At 34.5% G+C, this 15291-nt stretch overlaps 1 protein-coding gene across 1 annotated transcript in view; it reads right to left on the bottom strand.

Moving 5' to 3' along the window:
* LOC132741856 (AFG1-like ATPase) overlaps nucleotides 1-15290 on the bottom strand; it is a gene marked incomplete at its 5' end in the record, with an annotated part of 47756 nt that extends 32466 nt beyond the window's left edge. The window contains 5 exon segments of the mRNA XM_060730118.1: nucleotides 7593-7723; nucleotides 8438-8539; nucleotides 10004-10061; nucleotides 10867-11033; nucleotides 15263-15290. Coding sequence (XP_060586101.1) covers nucleotides 7593-7723; nucleotides 8438-8539; nucleotides 10004-10061; nucleotides 10867-11033; nucleotides 15263-15290 — 486 coding nt within the window.
* Between the last annotated feature and the right edge of the window lies 1 nt (nucleotide 15291).

Here is a 15291-nt window from a genome sequence, read left to right as displayed (position 1 = left end):
GGTATCCACCTACTAAATATGAAAGATATCAGTAAAGAAATTAAGCAATTAGGAGAAATTTAAGATAAATCCAACTTGCCGAAATAGGTTAACCAGCCAAGGCCCTATTTTCAAAGTGAACAAGGGTGCCATAGTCACAAAATACGCCCGTTTACAAAAGCTTTAGATGGAGATGGGGGCATTATGGATAAGTGTTATCTAGCAAGCAAGTTTTAATTCTTGGCACTGTGTTGTTAAATGAACCTTAAAACAAATCAGTAGGGAAGATATGCACAGGATGTGTGACCTTGACCTTGGTCTCAGGGACCTGAATTTTATGCACGGCACTCAGCCTCACAATGATGAACATTTGTGCCAAATTATATTGAAATCCCTCTATGCATGTAGAAGTTTTGCTCCAGACAAGCGTTTTTCAATGAGCTCTAACTGTGACCTTCACCTTTGACCTAGAGACTTGGTTCATGTGCAGGGCACTACGTCTCATGGTGGTGAACAATTCTATAAAGTAACATTAAAATTCCTCCATGCATGTAGAAAATATGCTCCCGGATAACATCTGGATATTTAATCATCTCCAGTAACCTTGACCTTGCAAATATTAACCTAAATTAAATGTGTCACACCTGTAGTCATGATAGTTACCATTTGTGCTACAATCCATCAATAAATGATGACTAAATGGTCCCTATACACATCTTTAAATTTTTATCTGAACTTTGACCTCTATGTGTAACCTTGACTTTGGTCGCAGGGATCTGAATTTTGCGTGCGACACTCAGCCTCACAATGGTGAACATTTGTGCCAAGTTATATTGAAATCCCCCAATGAATGTAGAAGTTTTGCTCCGGACAAGCGTTTTTCAATGAGCTCTAAGTGTGACCTTGACCTTTGACCTGGAGACCTAGATCATGCATGGAACAATACATATCATGGTGGTGAACATTTCCATAAAGTATATTAAAAATTCTTCCATACATGTAGGAGATATGCTCCAGACAAAATCTGGATATTTCACCATCTTTAGTGACCTTGACCTTGCATATATTGACCTAACGTACATGTGTCACAGCCGTAGTCATGATAATGACCATTTGTGTTACAATCCCTCAATTAATGATGATTAAATCGTCCCTATACACAGCTTCATATTTTTATCTAAACTTTGACCTTTATGTGTGACCTTGACCTTGGCTGCAGGGACCTGAATTTTGTGCGCGACACTCCGCCTCACAATGGTGAACATTTGTGCCAAATTATATTGAAATCCCTCTATGCATGTGGAAGTTTTGCTCCGGACAAGCGTTTTCAATGAGCTCTAAGTGTGACCTTGACCTTTGACCTAGAGACCTAGTTCAATGTGCGTGACATGGCTTCTCATAATGGTGAACATTTCTATGAATTTCATTAAAATCCCTCCATGCGTATAGGAGATATGCTCCGGACAAAATCTGGATATTTCATCATCTTTAGTGACCTTGACCTTGTATGTATTGACCTAAATTATATGTATCACAGCCATAGTCTTGATAATGACCATTTGTGTTACAATCCCTCAATAAATGATGACTAAATGGTCCATATACACATTTTCATATTTTTATCTGAACTTTGACCTCTATGTGTGACCTTGACCTTGGTCGCAAGGACCTGAATCTTGCGCGCGACACTCCGCCTCACAATGGTGAACATTTGTGCCAAGTAATATTGAAATCCCTCTATACATGTGGAAGTTTTGCTCCGGACAAGCATTTTTCAATGAGCTCTAAGTGTGACCTTGACCTTTGACCTAGAGACCTGGTTCATGTGCTCCTCATAGTGGTGAACATTTCTATGAAGTTTCATTAAAATCCCTCCATACATGTAGGAGATATGCTCCGGACAAAATTGGACGCCGCCCGCCCGCCCGCCAGGGGCGTTCCCATAATACGTCCCGTTTTTCAAACGGGCGTATAAAAAAGGGAAATAACTGGGAAATATGGATCACACAGTTATATAACTTTGGCAATATCATGTGCTTTGTATTGATAAGTAAGTGTGGAAATTATAAAGCCATTAGTAAAGATAGCACTTAAGATATTTCCAACTTGCCGTTTTAGGTTAACCATTATTCATTTTCTAAGTGCTGAAAAGGGCAATAACTTGGTAAATATGAAAGCCAGAGTTATGAAACTTGCCCAGATCATGTACTTTGTATTGATTAGTAAGTGTGTAAACTTAGAAGCCATTGGTACAGGTAGAACTTAAGAAAAATCCAACTTGCCGTTCTCGGTTAACCTCGTACGGACAGACGGACGGACGGTTCAATTACTATATGCCCGGGGGCATAAAAACATTACAAAATATGCTGCCCTTACAGAAATTATTGTATAGCATATTTCAATAAATTTTCAATAGGAAAGTCATTGCTAAGAATTCATGTAACTAATAACCAGTATGCATCCTTTTCCAATTAAGTATACATGTACAATCAAATCATATACAGAAAACCTGTCATTCAAGGACCATTTTTTAGTATATGTCATGTTTTTGTGTCGCCTACACTCTAAAAGCTATGGACTTGAAACTTCATAGGATGATAGATCTTATTGAGAGAGAAGAGCAGTACACAAGAACCTGTACTCTGTACTTCATGATTTTAGAGTTATTGCCCTTTGTTATTTATTATACTTTATTTTTGTCCGGGCCAATTCTCCTACACAACAAAAGCTATTCAAACTACAATCAGTTCAAATTCCAGTAAAGTACATGTACATTATAAGAGTGGTATAAGAGTGGTGTTCATAAATAACCTATATTTAAGAAAAAATATGCCTAAGTGACAGCTATACTCGCGGAGTTTTAGTTTGGTACTAAATATCAAATACTGTATGTGTAGAAATATTCGCGGGCTTCAAATTTTCGCGATCTTCGCGGTGACATTCGATCCGCGAATTCATGTTCAGCGCGAATATTTCTACACCAATAATTTCTTAATAGTCATATTTTCGCGCATCTATAGAAGAATGTATATCAGTGTGCTCACGCCTGCCATATGTCTGGTATCCGTGGCGCTTTCAAAGAGTGATTATACTGTTGTATAAACTGTACATATAACATTCAGCTCTGTATATAAATCAGTTTGATAGTGTATTCTTATTTGACCGATATGATTATCGGTTCTTGTATAAGTATATACATGTTTGAACAATACCATTGCATCACGCTATTTATTTCATAGTCTGAGTCATAAACGTCTTGACATCTGAACAGATAACATTTTGTTTTTCTAAACAAACAATACAAATAACACTAACATTAACGATTTTAACTTATGAAAACATAGAAAACAAAACACAATTTTAACAAAATCGGTGAAAAGATTATAATCTCATTCAGTGCTGTTTAAAACTGTGAAAATAACGCACATTCATTTGTTTGCCATAATCTGTCCACTAGTCAAATTGAATGTCTTTGTTTTGTACAATAGCGTATTGTTTGACACCAGGTGTTGAAAATAACTGTGAAGTCCGACAATGATTACAGTAAAAAGTATGTAAAATGAAAGAATGCTGCTTGCGAAAACCATTGCCTAATCGTGTAAAAGTAATGTCCCTAATTTTTAAACCTGATGGGTGTACGCGAATTTATGATTTTCGGCAGTCACCTCCGCGAATTCAAAATAGCGCGAATATTTGTATATACCCCCAAAATGGCCCTTTCCGCGAAAATTTGCTTCCGCGAATTTAAATACACATACAGTATCAACAAGCCTTGAGGTTCATTTAAGTTTTTTCTTTGTTGTTGGGTTTTAAGTCAACACCAACACTATAATGGTCATACAGCAACTTTACAGCTTTACTAGTAGAGGAAGTCCTCAGGTGCCCCCTCTATCCAATATTTCAGGAACATTTAGACACCTGAGTAGACCAACTGACTTTCAATACGCTAGTTGGATAGTTTTCTAAAATGAAAGAATTTAAAGTCTCTGGCAGGATCCGAACCAACAAGGCAAATGGTTTAAAGTCAACAACCTTATCCATTGAAAGTACCAACAGATTAAACATTTTTACAAATCACTCAGCAGCCCAAGAAACAGTATGTAAGAGTCATTCAAGGACAGAAGGAATATCATAAAGGCATTTACATGGTTATGGACCTCTGAAAAATTTGGCAGCCATCCAAAAACTTCATAGACAGGTTTTAGAGTATGTAATCTGACAGAGGTATACAATAATTCAATAATACTAGCAAAGGTATGAAACATTTATAAAAGCTGAATATGTCACCAAAATTTTATTCTGACTATACAAATATAATACATGATGTATGCAAAATATAACATATAAGCTGAAATAAACTGAAAATTTGTTTGCTCATTTTATCAAGCATCGGGTATGAAAGCAGGATTTCTTGCAGGTTTTATTATGTGAACTATGCCCACAGAACACAAATGCCCAATCTTATCACCTTAGCAACAAAAGAGCTCATCTAAGTTTACCAGTACCAGTAGTTCAAAATAGCACATGAATATTCTGACTAATAAATAAGTTTCAAAGGCATAAACACACATTGCCTGCCCCAAAATAATGCCGTATTTACAAAGAGATTATGATTAGAATTATAAGTAATTTTGTTACAACAAAGCTTAATTGTATTATCATTTTTGATAAACAATAAAATTAAATCAATATTTAGATTACAGAAAAAATGTTCAACAAAGAAAAATGCTGAACTAAACATTGGACCTGATTTTCATACATAAGTTATGTGCTTAAACTCTGTTGGTTGTATTGCAGCTCAAAAATAAAAGTTCTGATAATTTGTAGCATTCCTGAAACTAATCTGAAACCTTTCTGACATGACAGAATCCACACCGATTCGTGGCCAGTTGTTCAATTAAATAATGGCGGTCAAAGACTTGATTAGCCACAAAACATGATCCATAACATGTATAGAGACAATAACCAAACTGTAAAACATCCAAGAAAACAATTGTGTAATTTCTGTCAGTAATGACAAAAGATTTTCAAGAAATACATGTAAATGATGTACATTTATATGGTCTAATAAATCTAGAAACAAAAGCAAATTAATATGTGCTCAAAGGGGGCGGGGAGCACAGGAGCGGGGGGGGGGAAAGGTTCAAAAAGACTGCCAAAGCTATAAAAGCCCCTGTCCGCAGCTGAAATTTAACCTTACCTGTATATACATACATACCATGTCTGAAAATTGGTATCTTATTATTCCCTTTTCTTCAATTATCAAGGAAAATAGTTATAAATTTTCTCTCATAAACAAAGTTACTCCCATGACCCAAAAAGTGAAAATAATCATAAAATCACACAATTTTACAAGCAAGCTATTTACAAACCCAAGTTTTGCCATAATTTTTCAAAGTAACAAGTAACAAGAGGGCATGATGGCCCTGAGGTCGCTCACCTGTATATAGCCTCCCCCCCCCCCCCCACGTTGCAGGGAGGGCTTTTATTTGCACAAACTTGGTAGACACCCATAAGAAGATGTTTCATTGCTAAACATCTAAGCTCTAGCTCATTGGGCTTTTTAAAAGAAGATTTTTTTTAAGTTTTACTATACACATATAGTTAAAAACAATGACACCCCTGGGGCCGGGCCAGTTTTGACCCCAGGGCTTTTATTTGAACAAACTTTGTAGACACTTACTAGAAGCTGTTTCATGCTTAATATCTAAACTCTAGCTATTTGGGTTTTTTCAAAGAAGATTTTAAGTTTTTGCTATACACATAATAAAGAAAATCAAAAGAGCCCCGGGGCGGGGCCAATTTGACCCCAGGTCTTTTATTCGAACAAACTTTGTAGACACTCACTAAAAGATGTTTCATGCTTAATATCTTAACTCTAGCTATTTGGGTTTTTCAAAGAAGATTTTTTAAGTTTTTGCTATACACATATAAGGAAAATTCAATGACCCCCGGGGCGGTGCCAATTTTGACCCCAGGGCTTTTATTTGAACAAACTTGGTAGACACCTATTAGAACATGTTTGATGCTAATATCTTAGTCATAGCTCTTTGGGTTCTTTAAAAGAAGATTTTTTAAGTTTTTACTATATGCATATAGGGAAAATCAATGACCCCCGGGGCGGGGCCAATTTTGACCCCAGGGCTTTTATTTGAACAAACTTGGTAGACACTTATTAGAACATGTTTCATGCTAAATATCTTAGCTCTAACTCTTTTGGTTCTTTAAAAGAAGATTTTTTAAGTTTTTACTATATGCATATAGGGAAAATCAATGACCCCCTGGGGCGGGGCCAATTTTGACCCCAGGGCTTTTATTTGAACAAACTTGGTAGACACCTATTAGAACATGTTTGATGCTAAATATCTTAGCCATAGCTCTTTGAGTTCTTTAAAAGAAGATTTTTTTAAGTTTTTACTATATGCATATAGGGAAAATCAATGACCCCCGGGACAGGGCCAATTTTGACCCCAGGGCTTTTATTTGAACAAACTTGGTAGACACCCATTAGAACATGTTTCATGCTAAATATCTTAGCTCTAGCTCTTTGGGTTCTTTAAAAGAAGATTTTTTAAGTTTTTACTATATGCATATAGGGAAAATCAATGACCCCCCGGGGCGGGGCCAATTTTGACCCCAGGGCTTTTATTTGAACAAACTTGGTAGACACACACTAGAAGATGTTTCATGCCAAATATCTAAGCTCTAGCTCTTATGGTTTTTTAAAAGAAGATATTTAAAGTTTTTTCTTTCGGTTGCCATGGCAACCAGAGTTCTGCATGGAATTAAATTCTTTGAACAATTTTTAAAGGCCACCAAAGGAACATTCCTGTGAAGTTTGGATGAAATTGGCTTAGTGGTTTATGAGGAGATGTCATTTAAAGTAAAAGTTTACGGACGGACGGACGGACGGACGACGGACGGACGACGGACGAAAAGCGATCACAAAAGCTCACCCTGTCACTTTGTGACAGGTGAGCTAAAAATAGCATAAAAGTGTCAAAATCAATGACAAAGCAATTTGCTGTAAGTGCAGATGATGCCCATAATTCAAAGCAATAACTCAAAGGATTCAGTGTAAAAAGTATTTCAAAGCAATAACTCAATGGATTCAGTGAAAAAGTATTTCAAAGCAATAACTCAAAGGATTCAGTGTAAAAAGAATTTCAAAGCAATAACTCAATGGATTCAGTGTAAAAAGTATTTCAAAGCAATAACTCAAAGGATTCAGTGAAAAAGAATTTCAAAGCAATAACTCAATGGATTCAGTGAAAAAAGTATTTCAAAGCAATAACTCAATGGTATTAAAAAGTGATACCTCAATGGATTCAGTGAAAAAGTATGGTCTTACAAAAATTAAAACAAAGGTTTGATTTTGATCACATGCAAACATGTTTGTAAAAGGAATAGGGTTAGTTATAGTACTAGATAGCCAGCATGCTTATATTAATGAAAAAAATATCTGAAATTCAGAATGTGAATTTATGAAAAAAAAACCAGAAGTTCATCATATTCATTACTTTTACAAAGCAAAACAAGATAGCCTGAATTTAAATACATGAATGTAAAAGTTGCCTGAAAATCGTCATATATATATTAATGTGTAAACTTACCTGAAATTCATCAAAGCATAGAAGCCATGTATTATCACTAATACTCTCAGCAACTGGTGGTATGGGGTCATACGAGTGCAACTTCTTTACGTTCACTTCCCGTGGCAAAGATTGTTTCCAGTTGTGAATTTCTGTAATGGACCTTTTTCATTTAGTACAAAATTGATGCCTTAACCCTTCACTTACTGATTTTATTTTTAAATGGACTTCTTTACTTTACATTCTATCGGAAAAATCAGGCGTTCTGATTGGCTGAGGACGCATTAAGGTTGAAAAGTGAAAAGGCCCGCCTTAAATCTTACACATAAGCAGCTGCATATTGCAGATTTTAAGGACGTAATGACAAGCGGAATTGGAATTTTTATGCGTACAAGGGACTAACAAGCGGATTTTCTAGTGTCCGTCTGCAGAAAATATGCGTAAAAATATGCTCAAATAAGCGTTTCCAAGGCTCTATCCTGCTCACAAAACTTAATTATTTTTGGTTCCAGGAAGGTAATGGTTGAAAGGGTAACAACATTTGAGCAACTTGGTTTGGCCTAATAAATTTATCTTTATAATAATGTACCCAACACTGTAAACATTGTGGAATAATCTAAATTAATTTCATATAGCTGTCACAAGTCAAAGAAGAAAGCCACTGTCTTTTTCATACATAATTTATGAATGTTTATACAAAATGCATAAGTAAACTTATTATGTGTCACTGGCTCTTCGGTCAAAAGTGCAATATGCATCAATTAAACAATAATTTTTCACAGTTACTAAAGAGTATCTTATAAAATAAAATATATAGCACTGACTGCATGGTTTAATATTCAAATATGAATACATTAGTGCCCTACTTTGATGAACTTCTAACATGAACTTGTGAAAATGGACCCGCTGTTTCTTCTCCACTGGGCACTGATCATGAAACAAATCCATCAACATTGTTTTACCACAACCTGTATCAAAATGTAACATTTTACCACAACCTGTATCAAAATATAACATTTTACCACAACCTGTATCAAAATATAACATTTTACCACAACCTGTATCAAAATATAACATTTTACCACAACCTGTATCAAAATGTAACATTTTACCACAACCTGTATCAAAATGTAACATTTTACCACAACCTGTATCAAAATATAACATTTTACCACAACCTGTATCAAAATATAACATTTTACCACAACCTATATCAAAATGTAACATTTTACCACAACCTGTATCCTTTTACCACAAAATTTATTAATGCAACATTTTGCCAAAATTGTATTTATGTCTAATTTAACTATAACCTGTACCAACATTACATTTTACCATAGCTTGTATAACATGTATAAATATAACATTTTACTACATCTATTATCAAAATATAGCTTATTAACATTTTATTACAACCTGTACCAATGTAACATTTTACCGCAATGTATCAATATGACATTTTACCACATTTTGAATCAAAATATAAAATTTTACAATTTATATCAAAATGTAACATTTTACCATTACCTGTATCAATGTAACATTTTACCAAAACCTGTAGTCATGTTACATTTTACTACAACCAGTAATCAATATAATATTTAACCACAACATGAAGCAATTTTATAACGGTTACCACTGTCCTTAAATAACAACAATACAGTCCTTTTCAGGGTAATGTTCTTACTTCTATTGAAAATATCAACAATCATGTAAAGATACTTTGAACTTTTTAAATATGTATAATAAAACATTTAAAGGAATGACATTTTCAGAATCTTGTGATTAAAATAATTGCTTTTACTTGTATCATCCCATACTATAAATCAAACATTGAAACATGAAAATTATACGCGTAAGAACAACTGACTTCCAGAAATTTACCTCATGACTTCCAAAATTCCTTGAAAGGAAGTCCTGACTTCCTAAAAAAAATTCCTAGTGGAAGCCCTGCCTGTATCATTGTAAAATTTTACCAATGTAAAAAGTGTGGTTGCATGGCTAAGTGGTTAACAAGTCAGATAAGTAATCTAAAGATTTTAAGACATATAGGTTCAAACCCATCAGGGGCAGCCATTGTTTCCTCCAACAAGAAACTTTACACTTATTGCTTAGTACTGTTTGGTAACAAAAATAAAAAGAAGTAACAGTGAAAAAAAATACTGCGTAAAAACTTTATTCAGAAATCTAGACATAGTAGCTGACGCTGGGTGAGTAGGACAGCTCTCAATATACTCCCTATAGTTGAGCTTAAAATGATGTACATAATCTTCATTCTGTCATCTATCCATATTTCATGTTTCATAAATATTTTCAGTAATTTTTAAGTTATTATGGGATCTAGTTTTTGTGGAACTAAGGATTGATGGATGGACGGACAGACAGAGGGTAAACCTAACCTGGCCTAAGTTATAAATTATTATCATATTTACCAACACTTCCATATAAGTACAGTCCTTCTGGTGCAGAAAATTTTTGTTGACCAAAGATCTGGAAGAGAGTATTCCCATTTAGTTTTACAATTGAACTGCTAAAATAAGTCAAAGTCTTTAACTCCTTGATCAGACAACTTTATAATTTTCAATGCAATATAACTGTCACCGATTTCTTTTTTATACAAGGGTTATTCAGAAAGTTCTGATACTAATTTGATTCACAGTGATTTTTTAAAAAAAATTATTGACATCTAGGACAGCTGCTGCTGCTGTTCAGTCACTGTTCTCAGGATAAATGTGCAAGTTTCTTTTTAGTATACCAAGGGCGGCTACTCTGAGGCATTTAAGTGGTGAAAAAACTTGAAAATGTAGCCATGATAATCGAAACTACTTTGATGGATTATTATTCTTAATTCAACATAAAGGAAAATACAATAGCAATTGTTATTTTCCAATCTATTATCCTGTGGTGTAGAACCATAGAACATCAGCATATAATAACTTATTTTCATCTTCATTTACACTTCAATTTTTAATCTTAATAAGGGCATTCAGCTTATTTATCTGGTCATTAATGATGTGTTTATATCAATAAAGAAGCTTTTATTTCCAAGTTCCTTTTAGCGTATAGTTGAACTGCTTTTGCATCATTTGTTATTTTATAAACGTTAATTTTTTCTGAAGAAGAAAATATGTAAAGCTACAGAAAAGCATTGGTTTTATTGAAATGATTATATTCAATAATAAGACATACATTGTACTGATTCAGCACATTTTTTCTGTATGCAACAATTGCCTGTGCTCTTACATGTACAAAACAAAATCACCCTTGCTTCAATATTTATATGTCTATAAATTACCTTTTCAATAAAAGCATTAGATTTTGTTGGAGGTTTGTAATCCAAGAGTTGAGCATTTAGTCTATCAAGGGAGGCAACTATTGTCTTCTGGTACTCATCTTCAGTTAGTTCCCCTTTGTTTACTCTAGACATATACACAGACATCGGAGTGGCTGCTTCATTTTGAACTGAAACAAAATTTAAAAAAAACTTTGATGCACCATTTTAACAACAGTTGTCATTGATAGAAAGCAAGCATCAAAAAATATTTTCAGAGGACGTGTAGCTTCTAAATCCAATTTGTAGGCAACATTTTTCTACTTGTCCTGCATAGAGTTCTTTTAAATTCTCCTTGTAATTACAAGCCAGGGCTTTAATATTTTCACAGGTTGGGGAAGCAGCCTTGTCCTTTATTTGTGGGGAAAATTACATGGTATATTTGCAAAAGGGGAAATAAAACTTGATGTAAATTCAATTTTGGGGGAAAACTGCATGATTTTAATTTAAAGAATTTTTCTTTGGGTAAGCAGTCCTATAACAGCCCCTGCTATAGAACGAAAAAAAGCCCTGCAAGCAGACGAATGGAACTTTCGATCTCTGGAAAGTTATATATCTATATCAAAATGACAAGTAGTCCCTAACCCTGTTTATTGGCAGTTTAACACCGTTTTTTTTCCTTCTTTGTCTATAGTGACAAATTCACATGGAGTGTCAGAATTGTTAATAACTTAATATACTAAATTCTTTTTTGTTGTAAACAGTTATCGTGGACAAACCAGTTCTCAAACCTCTTAACCTTCAGGAGGTCTTTTAGTGTTAATAAAATATATCTTTATAAAAATAATATTTACATCTTTACATATGTACACTTTAATCTTTATTTAACATTTCTGTAAAATTTGGCTGAAATTCAACAATTAAAACAGCTCTATTTCCATCCTGGAAAAGCACCTCCTCTTCTGTAAAACTGACATGGCCTCTTAAAATAAAGAACCTAATCTCAAACCTCTCCAAGAATCTCTAAAATTCTACAGTTTAATTTAGTCAATGAAGTGATTGTCATATGATTATCACTTGACATTGAAGTACTCTACAGGATGCAGGTACCTGCTTTAAGTTTTTTTGTTTCTTATATTTATTTTCACAATTAGTTAAGGGTAAATCTACAGAACTTTCAAAGGTTATAGCAATTTGTATGAAATCACATTAAGTAATAAAATATGTAATGTCAATATCCTTTCCTATGCATTGTTTTCATTTTTCAGCAGCAGACATGTCTGTCAGAAACTTAACTTTTATGCACACAATTGATGATATTATAGGCACTTCTAGTAAAAAAAATAAACAGCTCATGAATAAAAGGTTTGAGAAAAGGTTGGGTGTGCAATTCGGTACTTATACGCGGAAAGTCCGAGTGGGACCAAAGGCCCCGCGAGGGCTGTAGCACTCTTAGATAACAGTGTTTCTGCCAGCTCTGATTTTCTGAGGGTCTTTTATGACCCCCTGTATGATATTTTAGGGGTCATTTCAAATTCATAAGGGTCATGCCAATAAATTTAACAAAAATGTAAAAAAAAAAACAGGTAACACTTTATAAGTTTTATTTACAATATTTTGTATATTTTTCGTGAAGAAATTGGTCAATCTCTGCTATTTTGGATTATTTGTCATCCAATAATAACGCTGTATTTCTTAAAAATTATGTGTGTTAATTTTCATAGAAGAAAGAAAGTCGATACTATATTGAAATTCGTTCATAGTCGCCTTCTATTTTTCATAGTGCTTCATAGTACCGCCTAGTGACGTAATCAAGGGCCAAATAAAGCTTGACACTAAATATGTTAGTGTTCATCCTTAGCTGTTTTACAGAAATTAGAAACATTCTCCTGTCGCTATCGCTCCCTTCGAAGTTTCTAATTTCTGTAGAACAGCACAGATGAACACTAACATATAAGCAGACTGCATTTTCCAGCAGACAGTTATTCGTTCGCAGAATATGACGACAACAAAATAAATAATTTTGTCTGGGCGCTTTCAATATATGCAGTAACGTATAAATGCAAGCGTTTATTAACTAGTAGAAATTGGCTAAATGCCGGACCACGGACCCGGTAAATTTCATTTCTCATTAAAATTATAGTGGAGCCCACGGTAAACATTCCGTACATTTTTATACTGAATTGACGGTTTATAGTCTGTATATCTGACTTGTGTTGAAATCAGCGACGGTGAAATTCTTGCGTCACAAAATACGCACTAACTAAATTTCATTGCGTCATGGCTGAAAATAGTGCGCCAAAAACGCAAAAACGTGCTCTGGCAGAAACACTGAGATAATATGTATGACGCATATCAATTCAAATGAAATCAAATTAAAAGTAAATGAAAATTTCAAAAAATATATATCCTACACCTAATGAGCTATGAAAAAATCCTTAGTTAACTGGGCGCCGCCATTTTGAAATCCTTTTGAGCTAAATAGAGATTTCAGAGCGCTTTTAACCCATTACTTCATATACACGCCTTTTAACGCCTTTTTCACCCCCCCCCCTTTTGTTGTCTCAAATGATGAAAAAATGCCTTATTTAGGCCCCAAACACTTGTTTTTGTTTGAGAAATGTTGTTAAAAAAAGTGACCCTTTTTTCAGCGCGGCCCCCCAACCAAAAGATACATCAGGGGGTTGCCAGAAGGGGGATGTGCCCCCTTCTGTTTGGGGGGTTTGAAGGGGGGCCGAGTCCCCCTCATCGCCAAGAAAATTTTGGACTTGTGAGAGGCTGGAAATGACCCCAGATTGATCATAAGGTAACGTGTAACCAACGCTGAAAAGCATTTGACTCTATCTCAATCCATTGAGAAGTTGCAGCACTTTGAAATCAATTTTGATGGAAAAAATCAACGCAAAATAGTGATTTTTGGCAATTTTGAGATGTCCCCTCGTTGCCATGGTAACAGAAAATTTAAGCCTGAGCATGTTGTTGCAAGGACAATGGTCCAGTCAACATTTGTGCCAAGTTTGATTAGTGTTGAAGCAGTTTTTATAGTATTATAGCAATTTGAACTTGTAACGGGAGACTTTTCAATGAAAACAGCCATTTTTCACAAAATGCTCATGAAGCAATGGGTTAAAGAGTGTCTACATAATTTAGACTATTGCTAGAAGACGCATGCTAAATAACACTTCCGGTGAAAGAATGATGTGCAAAATCAGAAAGTAAACATGCATTTCATTGATAAGAACTATAGCAACGATAATAAATATAAAAAGTTACTTTAACATATCCTTTTTGATAAATAAGCACATTAAAAAATAACGTTATAACAACTGTGACTAAAGATTAACAAAAATGATGAACGGGATTTTCCAAACGCTGATGCCTGCAAAGTGGTCCCCCTTTACGTTCGAAGATTTACGGAATTTTCCAAGCGCTCCGATGATAGGTTGAACACCACCAATTTATTTATTTGTTTACAGTACAAGAAAGATCTGGTTTACATGTACACTAAACATGTTATGCTAAAATCATAATTCATAAGAGCTTTCCGCGCCATAGGTAGCACCAAATTTCATATTACGATAAATGTGTATTATCCTAGAGTGGTTGGACCAATGCTCGACGCATACCAATGCTCGGCGTAAAAAATATTTCTTTAGAATATCTGAAAATGTTTCAAGTTATCTCCGATTTAGGTCACCGGTGCTTTTATTTACATCTTTCACCATTTTATCCTGGTGTGGTTCACTGCTGGTGAAGTCATGTGACACTGCTAATAGCAGACGAATGATCGTATGTAATCAGCAACATATAAATTATTAAAATCTTTTATCACTAACAATTCTGGGGCTGTAAAATTTAAACTAAAACTTGGGTACTTGTAAATGTATGAACCTAATTTGGTTGTTCACAATTTATTCAATATGTTTTCTTCACAAGTTAAAAAAGATTTTATTCGAAAAACAAATCTGCATCATGTAGTACTGTACGCCGAGCTATGGTACAATTTCACACAAACCGCACTTGTTTATCGGGACTATCTATAGCCTCCGCCATGTACGTCATTATGTGATTAGCGAATTTTACACAATGGTTATTTATACCATCGCTCTTGAAAATGACATATAACATTGAGGTTTGTTGACGTTGATTTGAATTTGTCATATCAAATATAGTATTTTTACGCTGAGCGTTGGTTCACCCACTCTAGTTTTACTGTTTACATACATTAAATTTTACAAAACATACAACTTCCTACAGAGTCATATATATATTTTTCCTAGGCCATCATGTAAATATTTGTTTATTCTTGCTATGAAAGGAAAACATAAATTTGACAAACTGTCCACTTTTTAAGACACATCCGAACTAATGCCAGTTAAACGTGTCCTTGATCATTTTTGACTGGAAACTAACGAAATACCTCCAGATTCGCGTGCCCCAGTAAGTAAG

The sequence above is a fragment of the Ruditapes philippinarum genome, unplaced genomic scaffold (genome assembly GCF_026571515.1).
Source record: "Ruditapes philippinarum isolate M1 unplaced genomic scaffold, ASM2657151v2 ctg2992_1_1_1_1, whole genome shotgun sequence".
In the NCBI taxonomy this organism is placed as follows: domain Eukaryota; kingdom Metazoa; phylum Mollusca; class Bivalvia; order Venerida; family Veneridae; genus Ruditapes; species Ruditapes philippinarum.
This window is presented reverse-complemented; position numbering and strand designations above follow the sequence as displayed.